At 48.0% G+C, this 15,480-nt stretch overlaps 1 protein-coding gene across 1 annotated transcript in view; it reads left to right on the top strand.

Moving 5' to 3' along the window:
• LOC309553143 (CDC42 small effector protein 2-B) overlaps positions 1–15,480 on the top strand; it is a 62,419-nt gene that overhangs the window by 32,612 nt on the left and 14,327 nt on the right. The window contains exon 3 of the mRNA XM_082254050.1: positions 7,733–7,831. Within this exon, the coding sequence (XP_082110176.1) occupies positions 7,733–7,831 (99 nt within the window). The remainder of the gene's footprint in view (positions 1–7,732; positions 7,832–15,480) is intronic.

The raw sequence follows: 15,480 nt of genomic DNA, 5'->3' as shown, positions 1-15,480 counted from the left end.
CTTTACTAATGAGCCGGTAGCCGACTGAAGTCAGCCCAGTTCTCCAGGAACCCAAACCCCTCCTTCCTACACAAATTCCTCAGCCACTTGTTAAGTTCCCTAAGCTCCTTCTGCCTTTCCTGTGTGGCTCGAGGTACCGGCAGTATTTCAGAGAAAACCACCTTGGAGGTCCTATTCCTCAATCTATTCCCGAAGTCCCTGAAATCTTTCTTTAGGATCCTCCACCTTCCTCTTACTTGGTCATTAGTGCCCACATGCACCATGACCACTGGGTCATCCCCCAGCCCCGCCCAATAATCTGTCTACCTGATCCGCGATGTGCCGAACTCGAGCGCCCGGTAAATAACGTACTGTCCGGCTACCGCGATCTTTTCGACAGATTGCCCTCTCTGTCCTCTTGAGTCCCTAACTACCACAACCTGTCTAACCTTTCCTGAATCTCGGCCCCCCTTCTTCCTGGAGCCGCCACTCCCCTGGCAGCTGGGGTAGGGCGCCTGCTCCAGCACTACCACCCCTGAGCTGATATCCCCCCTCAACCTGCAACTTGGCAAATTTGTTAGGGTGTACCAACTCAGGACTGGACTCCCTGGCACTCATCCCTCTACCCTACCTAACGGTCACCCAACTGCCTACCTCTGATGCCTGCGTCTCCTCTATTCCTCCCTCTATGCCAGCTCCTGCCAGCGCCTGATGGGTAATGTCCAAGCTCCTTTCCAGGTTGTTGATGCTACGCAGTGTTGCCACTATGTTTTCTAGATCATGGATCTGGGCTTCCAGAGAAAGAAGTCGCACACATCTTGCACAGCAGTATTCGCCCTCGATTGGTTCATCAAGGAACGCATACATGGAGCAAGAAGTGCACTGAGTGGCATCCCCAATCCTGTCGGACATTATTACCCACTACTCTAATGGTAACTACCTGCTATTCCTTACCTACACTACCTCTATCTCCCCTAGTACTAAACCTGGGGTACTCACCAGTCGCTAAGATACTCACCAGTCGCTAAGATACTCACCAGTCGCTAAGATACTCACCAGTCGCTAAGATACTTACCAGTCCTCCCAGGCACTCAGTCGCAGGGCACGCTCAGTCGATCGCAGGGCACCGTCAGTCGCAGGGCACCGTCAGTTGCAGCCGGTCGCAGAGCACGCTCAGTCGCAGAACACTGTCAGTCGGTCACCGAGCATGGTCAGTCGGTCACAGAGCACGGTCAGTCGGTCACAGCTCACTATTAGTCACAGAGCATGGTTAGTCAGTCCCAGATCGCTATCAGTCGCAGAGCACGGTCACACAGCTCTCTCCCCCCGCCTTGCTTGCTGCTGCTGCCTCACACACTGGGAACGGTCTCCTCCTCCACTCCTCCTCCCCTGCTTCCAGAACGCTCTCCTCCTCTCTCCACAGTACCGTGCAGTGTCCGTCCTCCGCTGCCGATCTCTGTACCGGTCATTGAGGTCCTCTGCACCCGCGCCCGCCTTCCGGTATCCTAGTGCGGCTCCCCCCGCACGTATCACCCGCGGCTCTTCCTCCACACAGCTCACTCGTGCTTGCTGCTCGCAGTTGCTGCTGCTCCGCCCACACACACTGGCTGTGTCCAATCAAAGCTGGTCACATGTAAACAAGTAAGTGCCGTTTATCGGCTCTCCCCCGCTAACACTAACAGAGTGGCAAGGAGAGCCGATTAGCGGCATCTCCTCGCAGGGGAGACATGTACAGGTAATCAGGGCACTGATTACAGTACAGCCCCAATCAGTGCCCATTAGTGATGCCAGTCAGTGCCTGCCCTTCAGATCCACCCATAAGTGCTGCATATTGGTGACACCTAATCGGTGCCCTTCAGTACCGCCTCTGATTACTGACAGAAACAAAGAAACTTTATTTATTTTTTTAGCCCCAAAAGAAACCTTGTGTGTCAAAAAAAAATAATAAAAATGTCATTTGGGTACAGTGTTGCATGACCGAGCAATTGTCCTTCAAATTGTGACCGTACTGAAAGCTGAAAATTGGATGGGCAGGAAGGGGGTTAAAATGCACAGTAGGCAGGTGGTTAAATAGAAAACTATCTTTTAGATAGATTTTTACTCCAAAAGCATTTTTATTAAAATAAATTTGATAAAAAAAAAATCCAACTTTTTTTTTTTTTTTTTTCATTTGCCATTTTTATCCACCCTGAGTTGTAGGAATGTGCTGTTTGCTTGTGTTTTTGTTAATGAGCAGCCGCTGTGATTCAATCAACCCAAGCTGGCAGCTGTGAAAAATGGCATGGTGATAGATCAGTAGCAGAGGAGGCATGTTTGCAGAATAGAGAGAAGACTGTGGGAGGTTGTGGGCTCAGCCGATTTGTACAAATAGAGCAGAGGAGGCACAGCATGGCAAGAAGGACTGCAGGCTTGAGAGGTGACTGCGGCTTCAGTGCTGCCTGTACCACCACCACTTATTTGGTCTTCTGCCCAGGGTGGAACAACAGTCAGTACTGACGGTAAACAAACCCGGCATTTTTAATTCCAAGCCATAGCCCTGATTTTAACAAGTGTTATGTGGATAGGGTCCACGGGAGATTTAATAAAGCATTCTAACCTCTAGTCACTAGTTGCTAGTGTGAAGGTTTTCTGTTTTTAAAAGGAAATGTCGAGACTCAAATATGGGAACTGCCTCCGCCAACTTGTTTATTGCCCATAATCTAGGGCTGTTTTTTTTTTTTTTTTGGTTTTAAGAAGTACAGCCAAAGCGCTTTTGGCTGTGCATCTCCTCTGGATCAGTGCAGGGCATCGTTTTGCACTCCTGTGGCCCATTTTCAGCAGACAGCGGGCTGAAGCCACAAAGGCGGTCCAGGCTCGGGAAAATTTTCCCACCATTTGGTTCCTGGACCGTCACCTGGCTCAGTCTCTTAGTGAGCTGCTGAGAGCCTGAGCTGACCGCCGACTGACAGTCACCAGCTCTCTGCTCAGGGAGCTCTGAGAACTGAGCGATCGGCGGTTTTTGATCGCTTGGGTCTCCGCCTTGGAACAGGCGGGGGACAGATGCAGCATTGGACTGATACTGCATGCACTTGGGTAACTATGAATAAAAAAAAAATATTCCCATACTTCTCTTTTAAGCCACTGATTCGGGAGAAGCATGGGCGTACAAGGTGTCGGCACCAAAAGTGACCTTGTTCCAGGTTAGTGACTTAAGTGGCAACTCCTATATGTTGCTATATTTAAAAATAAAGGACATTAAAAACAGATACGTATACCATACAGTATAGAGCATCAAGGTAAATTTTTTGGTAAAGAGCTTGAATCTCATGTATATGTTCAATAGTAGCTTGGTTAATGCTTTTTGCTTTTTTGAAAATAAATGAGAAAAGAAAACCGCAAAATAAGTGAATATAAAGTGAGGGGAAAAAGTATTTGATCCCCTACTGATTTTGTACATTTGCCCACTGACAAAGAAATGATCAGTCTATAATTTTAATGGTAGGTTTATTTTAACAGTGAGCGGCAGAATAACAACAAAAATATCCAGAAAAACGCATTTGAAAAAAGTAATAAATTGATTTGCATTTTAATGGGTGAAATGAGTATTTGACCCCTTTGCAAAACATGACTTAGTACTTGGTGGCAATGCCCTTGTTGGCAATCAGAGGTCAGACGTTTCTTGTAGTTCAGGAACGATTTTGTCCCACTCCTCTTTTGAAGATCCTCTCCAAATCATTAAGGTTTCGAGGCTGACGTTTGGTAACTCAAACCTTCAGCTCCCTCCACATATTTTGTATGGGATCAAGGTCTGGAGAATGGCTAGGCCACTCCAGGACCTTTTTAATGTGCTTCTTTTTGAGCCACTCCTTTATTGCATTGGGCATGTATTTTGGGTTATTGTCATGCTGCAATATGCATCTACGACCCATTTTTAATGCCCTGGCTGAGGCAAGGAGGTTCTCATCCAAGATTTGACAGTACATGGCCCAGTGTATCGTCCCTTTGATGCGGTGAAGTTGTCCTGTCCCCTTAGCAGAAAAACGCCCCCAAAGCATATTTCCACCTCCATGTTTGATGGTGGGGATAGTGTTCTTGGGGTCTTACATAGAAACATAGAAACATAGAATGTGTCGGCAGATAAGAACCATTTGGCCCATCTAGTCTGCCCAATATATCTGAATCCTATGAATAGTCCTTGGCCCTATCTTATATGAAGGATAGCCTTATGCCTATCCCATGCATGCTTAAACTCCTTCACTGTATTTGCAGCTACCACTTCTGCAGGAAGGTTATTCCATGCATCCACTACTCTCTCAGTAAAGTAATACTTCCTCATATTACTTTTAAACCTTTGCCCCTCTAGTTTAAAACGGTGTCCTCTTGTGTCTTAGGCAGCATTCCTCCTCCTCCAAACACAACGAGTAGAGTTGATGTCAAATACTTTGATTTTGGTCTCATCTGCACACAACACTTTCACCCAGTTCTCCACTGTTTCATTCAGATGTTCATTAGAAAACATTAGATGGGCTTGTAAATGTGCTTTCTTGAGCAGGGGGACCTTGCGGGTGCGGCAAGATTCCATTCTTTCACAGCATAGTGTGTTCTCAATTGTTTTCTTGGTGACTATGGTCCCAGCTGCCTTGAGATCTTTGACAAGATTCTCCCATGTAGTTCTGGGCTGATTCCTCACCTTTCTCATTATTGAAACTCCACAAGGTGAGATTTTGCATGGAGCCCCAGTCCGAGGGAGATTGACGGGTTATTTTTTTTTCTTCCATTTGCAAATAATCGCACCAACTGTTTTCACCCTCTCACCAAGCTGCTTGGTCAGGTCCATGGTGGAGAGGAGAGATTGGAATCTGATTGTTTGCTTCAGTGGACAGGTGTCTTTTATACAGGTAACAAGCTGAGATTAGGAACACCCTTTTTAAGCACTTCCCGACCACCCGCCGCCTATTTACTGTGGCAGGGTGGTTCTCCTGCGCAAACCGACATATACCTACATAGGTCGCACATGGGAAGCAAGGGGGCGAGCGCGCACCGCCTGCGGCGCGCTCCCGCCCCCACTTGGCAGCAGAGAATCCGATGCGTGTGTCAGGCGGCTCCGATTGCAGCCTGACCACCGCGATCGCTCCCCGTTCTTCTCCCTGCAATGACCACAGAGCCCATGTGATCCTTCTATATAGGATCACATGTCTCTATAGTCATTTCAGAAGCCACGCCCCCCGTTAGAATCGCTTCCCTAGGCTTACGTTTAACCCCTTGATCAGTGTCATTATTACAGTAACAGTTAATATTTTTAGCACTGATTACTGTAGTAATGTCACTGGTACCCCCAAAAGTGTCAAAAATGTCAGGGGTCCAATCTGTCCGCCGCAATTTTATTTGGGTACAACGTCGCACAACCGCGCAATTGTCCGTTAAAATAATGCAGTGCCGAATGGCAACATAGGGCCTGGTCACTAACCGGTTGCCGACCGCCGCAAGTACATATACTGCGGCGGTCAGCCCCGGCCAGGCAAAGTGACATACCGGTACGTCACTTGCCTGTCACTAGTTTGTGAGCCAATAGCGGGCGAGCGCCGGCCCCGGCTCGTTCCCTCGGAAGTCCGTGCGTGTGACCGGCGGACCCGATGTCCGCCGGTCACTCGGCGATCGTCGGTGAAGAGAGATAAAGGCAGGCGGCTAATTTAAACAAGCCGCCTGTCATTCTCCCCTGTGTAGGAATAGTGATCATACGGTTCTACTATGTAGGACCGTCTATCACTGTTCCTACACCAGTAGCCATGTCCAATCACAGTTAGAAGCACGCCCCTAGGGACACACTTAACCCCTCCTTCCCCAATAAAGTTAACCCCTTCCCTGCCAGTGTCATTTTGCAGTAACAGTGCATATATATAGCACTGATTACTGTAGCAATGTCACTGGTAACCCCAAAAATGTCAGTCAAGGGTCCGATCTGTCCGCCGCAATGTCGCAGTACCGCAAAAAAATCGCAGATCGCCGCCATAACGCGTTAAAAAAAAAAACACCAAAAATGACAAATCTTTCCCTTTGTTAGTAAACACATAACTTTTGGGCAAACCAATCAAAATAAGCTTTTTGCAATTTTTTTTTTTTTTTTTACCAAACCTATGTAGCATAAAACAAATTGGCCTAAAATGTTAAATTTTGATTTTTACATTTTTTTTGGGGAATTTCAAATAAAAAAAAAATGTGAAAAATATTGTTGTTTCTGCAAAATTGGAAGGAGGCTCACACACACTAGCAGCGCTAATTAAAATAACTTGTATATAGAAACAATGAATCAAAAAATTATTCTCTGCAAATAAATGTCCATTCAAGGTGATATCCGCAAATGCTGAAGGATAAAGTTCTTATATTGAATAGGATCCTGGAGTGCAAGCCCGTGAACCCTCAGTGTCACTTCCTGTTTAGATGGACCACCGTCACCACACCTCAACAAAAAAACGTGCCCCCCTAGGTAGTAAAAACTCACCACAGGATGGGAACAGAAACGCCTTGTATGGGGTATAATTCCACAATGTGGTACACGAATTCCAGGTAAACACTCTCCGGATTGCCCAAAATGATATCAAATCAGGATTTCAATTCAGCATAAACTGCACCAGACACCTCAGAACATGTATGGGAAAAGAAAGGGGGAGGACCCATAGTGTGATTCCATAAACAACACTTTATTAGAATTCCCAATCCCCCATATAGGATACACTCACAATGTTAAAATTGAATAGTAGCATGTAGAATAAATGTGGAGTCCGTCGTGTGCTGGTAAACTCACCGCTATCTGTTTAGGGAAAGCCAGAGCTCCAGCGCACCGACTCTGCGTGACAGCTGATGGATGCGTGCTCACGCCCTTACATGTTTCGTCACACGGACTTCTACCGAGGGCCCTCAATGTCTAATAGATTAGTAAACCCAGATGGGAACAGCAGTTATATTGAGTCAATGATTGGTGTATTGGATATAAATCATACCTGTAATGGTGATTGATAACGGCCATATATGCCATCAACAAAAAAAAAAAAAAAAAAAAAAAAAAAGGTTTAAAATGTCTCCAATGAGGGTAATGCCTACCAGCCCAAGAAACTTGCCCACCTCCTATATAAATCAAACAAAAGAAATAATGAGCCAACTATAGATATCATAGTAGATAAGAGAGAAGAAAGAAGTGGAATAGCCCAGTCTGAGACGCTTGAAGTTTTACCAAATTAAAGTACAAAGATGGAGATGTCTTATGATGTAAAAAATAACACTTCTCAGCAATAAATCGATGCAAACATGTATTTGTATGCAGTAAATTGATGCAAACAAAACGTATTTGTGTGTGAGAAGAACTCTTAAGTATGCCAGCGCCCTTTAGTGTATGGGGTCCCCAAAGCCCGTCGCCAGCCCTTGAGGACATGACATAACTCAGAATGCATCCAAAATAAATAGATAAATGCAGCAAGCACTACCATGGACTGGTAGGCGTTACCCTCATTGGGGAAATATTAAAAAAAAAAAAAAAAACTTCTAAAATAATCCTGGTAAAATAGTAATTCCTAGTATTTTAACTGTGAAAAGAGATCATGATGGAATGGCATCCAGTATGATAGTGGCACCAAATTTTCTTGTACCAAAAAGTAAATGCCCAAAAAAAAATGGCGGAACTGAGATTTTGGCAAATACTGGCGTGGTTTGTTCTGTATGACTATATATTTAGCATGTTGGTTTTCATGATTTTACAGTATGTGCTTTTCTGATTTCATAGAGGCGACGACGGATTGACAGAAGCATGATTGGAGAGCCAAAGAATTTTGTCCATACTGCTCACGTAGGATCAGGGGAAGCCAATGCTGGGTTTTCAATGGTAAGCAAAGTACTGCAGCTACTTTTTTTAGAGCTATCTTGGCTTTGATAGTCCATAGGAGCAAGGAGAGATTCCCTTGCCATGGCCCTGTATAGTCTGTCCTGACTCAAAAATCCTACCAATGCGTGTGGATGGATTGGACCATTATTAATTATGGTTATCATTTTTCTTGAATAGTAGCCCTTAAAGTTGACCTGAATGGGGGAGTAAAGATGAACATTCAGAGATGGTAAAGTGGATGTAAAGGCAGAAGGTTTTGTTTATCCTACTGTGTTCTTTGCAGTATTGTGAAAAACCTTCTGCATGCAGCTTTCCCCCAGTCCCCCCTAAATACATACCTGAACCCAATCTTGATCCAGCAATATGCACAAGAGCCAAGGCTCTCTCCCTTATCTTTCGCTCTGATACAGCAATGCGTGCCATGGGCTCCTGCTGCTGTCATACAGAGAGTGACATGGGAGCAGGGCTGTCTTATTAACACACTGAGCGGGGCGCTGGAGCAAGCATGCAGAAGTGCCCCCATAGCCAGCGGCTTGCTATGGGGCACTTGTCAGTAGGAGCAGCTGTGAGCACCAGCGGGGGACCTAAGAAGAGGAGTATCGGGGCTACTCTGCAAAATTATTGCACAGAACAGGTAAGTACAGGACCAATCCTGGGGTCACAGGTGCCTGGGTGCAGAAATATTTTTGACGCCCCCACATGGGTGTGGTCATCTTACTAACTCCTCCCCTGTAAAATGTTTCTATGGCAACAACTCCACCTCTCCATCTTTAAGCCCCACCACTTTGTAATCTTAATGCTCGGACAATAATTTAGTCATCAGCTTTGACAAGTCAAAATAAATGTTTAATTTACTGACAATTCTGTAAAGTGCATGTAAATCAAATAGCTGTAGCACAAAAATCTTGGAATATAAATATGAACATAACAATATTTAACTTTTGAACAGAAAATTAGGTAGCAGAAAAGCAATAACTACAGGTACAAATACCTGGTTTAATGATCAAGGTATAACTGTGCTTGATTGGCCAGCAAACTCGCCTAACCTAAACCCCATAGAGAACCTGTGGGGTATTGTCAAGAGAGAAAGAGATCAAATGTAACTGTAACCAGGAGAGTTCTATTAACAAAAAAAGCAGGCACCATTTTACCAGTACCACACAAAAAAAGAAGAAAAAAATGTATGGATGCCTTGCTACCTATGACCAAATGCATATCATATATAGCTACCTTAGACTCGCCTATAATGTGCTGTGCAGCTGTGGTGGCAGGTAGGCAGCGCTGTGGTTTTCGTGTCGCTGAGGCCAAGGCTGAGCTTGAACTTGAGGCCGAGGTCAGGCGCCACTTTCTCTCTTCAGGCTTTAAACCGCGCGGTGCCGGAGGGGGGGATGGGGGTGCAGAGGCGTACCTAGGGTCTCAAGCACCCTTGGCGAGAAGCTGTATTGGGTTCGAAAGAGAGAGGGGCTGACGGGGAGAGAGGGAAGGGGGGCTGACGGGGAGAGAGGGAAGGGGGGCTGACGGGGAGAGAGGGAAGGGGGGCTGACGGGGAGAGAGGGAAGGGGGGCGTGACGGGGAGAGAGGGAAGGGGGGCGTGACGGGGAGAGGGGGAAGGGGGGCGTGACGGGGAGAGGGGGAAGGGGGGCGTGACGGGGAGAGGGGGAAGGGGGGCGTGACGGGGAGAGGGGGAAGGGGGGCGTGACGGGGAGAGGGGGAAGGGGGGCGTGACGGGGAGAGGGGGAAGGGGGGCGTGACGGGGAGAGGGGGAAGGGGGGCGTGACGGGGAGAGGGAGAAAGGGGGCGTGAGAGGGAGAAAGGGGGCGTGACGGGGAGAGGGAGAAAGGGGGCGTGACGGGGAGAGGGAGAAAGGGGGCGTGACGGGGGCAGAGTGGGGGGTGGGAATGACAGGGGCAGAGTGGGGGAGGGGGGTCACAGGGGCAGGGTGGGGGGGATGACAGGGACAGAGTGGGGGGGAGGGAGACGGGGAGAAACAGGAGGTGACGGGGTGTGTGACAGGGATGGGGGGAATGACAGGGACGGGGGGTGACGGGGAGAGTGAGTGACAGGTACAGGGGGGGGGATGACAGGGACAGGGGGGGGGGTGAGAGGGTAGGGAGGAGTAAGTCCGGTCACAGTTGCTCACTCAGTTCACCATGTAGCTGCCGGCTCCTTCACATACAGCAGCACGGGCTGCACTGTGTGTGGGCGGGCACAGGGAAAGACTGAGGGCGGGAGAAGGCAGAGCAGATGCAGCCTCTCCCATTCCTGGAGGGGGGGGAGCTGCTCACTGGAGAATGAAACACACACACACACACAGCCCCAGGCTGAACGAAGGAGCCACACTGCCTGCTGCCAATCACTATGGAGGCAGCTTCGGCTGGTGCCCCCCCTTTTCATCAGTTTGGAGGTGCCTGGGTGCGGTGCACCCCGCGCACTCACCCAGGATCGACCCTGGGTAAGTATAACCTGTTTATTTTATAAGAAAAAAGGAAAAAAAATCTTCCAAAAATTTTTTTCTAAAAATGGGTCTTGTTTTCCTTCTAAAAATTAGCAGTGCATTTGCTGGTATGTAAGTGTGCATAGGCACTTCTCTGTCTGTAGCTTCATTGCTGTATATTTGCTGTGTAGAACTAAAGGCACTGCTGCTTCTGACTGCTTGGTCAGAAATATACAGAAACTTGGTCTATGTGGATAGGGAATTATATTTTATAAGCTATTTAGCAGTGTTAATTTAGTTGAAAAAATATTTCTCAAGTCGTCTTCCAGGACAGCCCATGAGACCTAGGACTACTCCTACCAGGACAGGAAACATGTTAACCCCACCAGATAAAAGGCGGTCCTCTGGTTCCCCCCCCCCCCCTCCCATTCAGTATAAGTGTTTCCTCCGGACAGGGGGTTAACATGTTCCTGGAACCTGGTTCTTTGGGTCTCATGGTCTGTCCTATGGAGACTTGGTAGAGAATCCTATACAGCCTTCTCCTGCCCAGTGTGATACCTCATACCTGCAGGTTTGTTGTGGCTGCCTATCTCCTGTCCCCAGTGCCTGGGGAGGGCCAAGACCGCTGGTGATGTCAGGGGGGCAGGAGGGATGGTCTCTGTCCGCCTTAGATGAATGCATCCCGGAATGGCGGTTTCCTTGCCGGCAGTATGGCTAGCCAAGCGGGGGGGGGGGGGGGGAGAGCACATTTGCCAAACCAGCGGCTTGTAGGGTGGAAGGGGCGGAGCTCCTGGGTTCTACACTGGCCCAGAGGAAATGGCGGTGACGTCCTTGGTGGACGCCAGAGACACTGGTTCCAGTCTCCTTTAAAGGCACGAACAGGGGACTGCTGGGTGGTTGGTGTAGTTTGTGACACCCAGCAGAGGCTGTGGAACACAAAAAAGAGCAGGATGGGTTTCTGCAGCTACTGCTCAAGCAGCAGATGCAGGCTCTGGCACCAACACCTCTCAGTTAAGCCTGGGGACTCTTCCCTCTTGCATATCTTGTGGGGCTTTTTTTTTCTTCTCCATCTTAAGCTTTGTGGGGCATGGTGAAGGAGCACCTTTCCCCTATCCTTCACTGGGGTGTGTTTGGAGATCTGAGTGGCCTGATTCTCAAACTAGGTTTTCTTTTATGTTCTGTTTGCAGACCAAGGCTCTGGACAATGTCCAGGCGCAACCACCCAAGAGGAAATGTGCAGTTTGCGGGCAGTAGTGTTGTCCGCCACACATGCATAGACAGTTTAGTGAAGGATGACCCAACTATATCCTCTCAAAAGATGCTCACTTCAGTTAGAGATGAGCTTTCCTCTACCTTTAGTTCCTTCAAGACCCTGATTGGCAAGATGCAGATTCCCACTCAGTCAGGCCTAAGATAGGACCGAGGCTGGAGCTCTGCCGCCGAGTGCGAAAGTGAGGATCCACAAGAAGAGACTAGGTCTCCCCATTCCTCACAGGAGGGATCGGGGGGGGGGGGGGGGGGGAAGAGCCTGAGAATAGGGAATCCGTCAGGGGCTCTAGGTACAAATTGTCGCTGGAAAATATTGATTTGTTTAAAAGCTGTCTGTCACGCTTGAAATTGAAGAGCAGAAGGTTCAATTAATTAAAACATCATCTTGTGTATGAAGGAATGCATTAGAAGGCGGCCAAGGTTTTTCTTTTGCACAGCTCCCTTCTAGATACAATTCGATTAGAATGGGAGAATTCTGAGAGGAAACCTTTTTTTCCAGCAACCTGAAAAGGTGGTTTCCTTTTGATGACACGGCGCAGCCTTAGAATAAGTATCCTAAGTTGGATGCGCCTCTTTCAAAAATTTCCAAGAATATGGATCTAGCCTTTGATGACATGGGTTCACTTATAGACCCCATAGATAAGAGAGGGGATATCCTGTTGCGTGGGGCCTGGGAGGCATCCATTATTAGTCTTAAACCGGCCTTAGCGTCTACTTGTGTAGCCAGGAACCTTGAGTTATGGCTTTCACCGATAGACTCGCTTGTCTGCCGGGATACCAAGGGATCAGCTCATTAAATCTTTCCCACTTCTCTTCTGGGTGGTAGGTTTTCTGGCTGATTCCTCGCTAAGCTGGTTAGGATGGCAGCTAGGACCTTGGCTTTGATCAATTCGACCAGAAGAAGTCTCTGACTTAAGACCTGGTCAGGAGATGACTTCTAACAGGCGACCATTTCTTTGGCCCTGGGTTACAAGATGCTCTGGAGCGTATGGCTGACAGAAAAGTCGTTCCCAGAAAAGAAAAATAATCTGACTCCCCAAAAGTTTTTTGAGGGCAGGGGGCAGACAACAGGTCTGCAAGAGAAGGAGACCAGACCCAAGCAGCATTGTACTGGGCGCAGAGGTGGGGGGGGGGGGTTTGTTAACCCTCCTCAACAGCCTGCCAAACTACGACTCCTGCCGCAGAGTGGGAGGAAGATTAGGGGCCTTCCTCCCACAGTGGGGATCACTTCAAGCCCTTTCATTTTGGATCTGGTGACCAGGGGGCACAGACTGGAAATCGATTCCCAGCCGCCAGAGAGCTTGTTAGTCACCAGGCTGTAATGCAAATCTCCTGCGCTCAAGTAGAATCTGACGGAGTAGAGAGAGGTGCACTTCAGACTCAGATGGTAAAAGAGCCAATGGTCTTGCTGCCCCCTCAGGATCAGCAATTTTTCTGGCTCTGAGGAAGGGGGTTCACCCCTGAAACGCGTCAGCCCAGCAACAGCAGCCCCATGCGACACTCTGCATGCCTATTTGCTACATATGGGACCTTGGCTACCTTAGAGATTGTATATGCAATGTTGATGTGTGTATTATCACACCTGCCTTGTGAGTATTTTGTATACTTTTTAATATTTTAATAAATGGTTTTAGCAGTGATGCACTAGGTTGGTGCGCCCTCTTCTTCTTTTTTTTTTTTTTTTGTCTGTCTTTTCTCCTAGTCGCCAGGCTGCCCAGAGATCGAGTAAAGCAACTGCCTTTTGTTGCCAGATAGGAGACTTGGTAGATCAGAACGTTCTGGTCCCGGTTCCGAGGGCAGGGCAGAGCAGGGGTCTTTACTCCCATATCTTTGTCATAAAAAAGCACTCTGGGGAAATACCGCCTGATATTGAACCCTCGTTCTCTAAATCTCTCGATCAAATGCTTTTGCATGGAATCAATATTTTCCATAAGGAATCTGCTTTACCCAGGGTGCTTTTATGGCAACGCTGGACTTAACGGATGCCTGCTTGTACATCCCTATTACCCCAGCGTACCAAAAGCTTTTACGACTAGCAGTAAAATTGGGATAATAGATCTGGCATTTTCAGTTCCCTGCGCTGACCTTAGGGTTGTCATTGGCCCCACGCTTCTTTGCAAAGATCCTGACAAAAATGAATTCTGATCATCCCCTACCTGGATGACCTCCTAGTGGTGGCAGAGTCGTGTCATAAACTGGAGAGCGATCTCCAGACAGTTCAGGAGTTCCTCCAGTCACTAGGCTTGATAGTCAACAAAGAAGTCTTCTCTGAAGCCTTATCAAAGAGTGACATATCTCAGGTATGAGATTTCCTCACTGGCTCAAAAGATTTTCCTTCCAGGGTAAAAAGTTTCAAAAATGACTCAAAACGATGGCATCCTTGAAAACCAACCAGTGGATCTCGTTCAGATGTCTCAAGAGCTATAGGACTTATGACCTCTTGCTTTCCGACTGTGCCTTGGGCACGGTTACACCAACGTCCTCTTCCGTTGTTTCTATTAAGGAACTGGGACGGGTCTCCAAGTGCTTTAGACTTGTGGTGGTGGAGGTTGCAACTTCATCTGACCAGAGGGCTGGAATGGGTGTTTCCAATATCTGAGATGGGGGTGCCCATCTACAAAACTAGAGAGCATGGGGAGAATGGCCCCTGGTGGAAGCAAGAGCATCATCAAATCAAAGGAAGCTTCTGGCAGAGCAGAGGGCCTTAGAGGTTTTTCAGGCAGAGATTAGCAGTCCCCATCTGTAGATTCCATCTGACAACAATGCAACAGCGGCGTACCTCAACAAACAAGGGGGTACAAGAAGTCAGACTTTTCAATTCACAGCCCAAAAGATTCTATCTTGGTCCGAGGTGAATCTAGCCTCCATTTCAGCACTTCATCTGAAAGGGACTCCGAATTGTTTGGCAGATTACCTCAGCCGCTACCAGGTGTGTCGGGACAATTGGTCCCTCAACCCGAAAATTTTTGCGGAAATTGCCATTAGGTGGGGTTCCCCAGAGGTGGACCTTTTTTTCAGTCACTGTCACGCTACGCGTTTACACATCGCAGCCAGCAAGCTCGGAAACCCGGCGCGTGACAGTGATGTCATCTTCCTTCCCTGGACGGCCCTCTGCGCTTCAGGCCTCGTTTTCAGATTTCATCTGAAGTATCGATTCAGGCGTCCTATCACACCGTACAGCCGGTGTTCCGTGAGAATTGCCTACCCGTGAGAAAAACCTACCCCCGTCACTTCCGGTTCACGGCAGTCTGTGTAACGCGAGCAGTTACATTAAAACAGCTGTGCTGCACTATGAGTCATCTCCGCTCCTGTCCCGGTCACTTCCCTGCTCTCGGCTACTAAATATAAAAGCGGCGGCGGCTGTATGAAAAGATAAATCACGGAGCCGCCAGCCGCTTTTATATTTACTAGCCAAGATCAGAGAAGTGACCGGGACAGGAGCGGAGATGACTCATAGTGCAGCACAGCTATTTTATGTCACCGCTGCGTCGGTAGGTTTTTTTTAACGGACACCGAGATCGTTTCAGACTACTGCGCATGCGCACTAGTCTGATCCTCAGCTCTTCCATTAGGTATCCGGGGCTGTGAGCATGCGCACTGCTGCGCTGCTCAGCTGTTCCTGGCCGGAAGTGACGAGGGGTAGGTTTTTCTCACTGGGTAGGTAATTCTCACGTTACACCGGCTCCACACATCACGGTTTCGGACCCCCCTTATAGCGCCTGCCTCCCCTGGATGTACATAGATGACCCACTGAGGATTTCTAGTCTATAGGCCTACCATTTCTTACATTCTGTGAGTTTATTACCAGTTGTAATACATTTACCCTACGGATTACACTTCGAGGCGCCTCCTGTTCCGTTTTCTCTGCAGTTTTCTTGGGATTTTACTTCTGGTCCCTATGGATGGATGGCTGCCCTTAGATGTAACAAACCTTATATACTGGACA

Source organism: Pelophylax lessonae, assembly GCF_965119305.1.
Source record: "Pelophylax lessonae genome assembly, chromosome: 4".
Lineage (NCBI taxonomy): Eukaryota > Metazoa > Chordata > Amphibia > Anura > Ranidae > Pelophylax > Pelophylax lessonae.
Note: the sequence above shows the minus strand (reverse complement) of the source record. Positions and strands in the feature narration are given on the sequence as shown.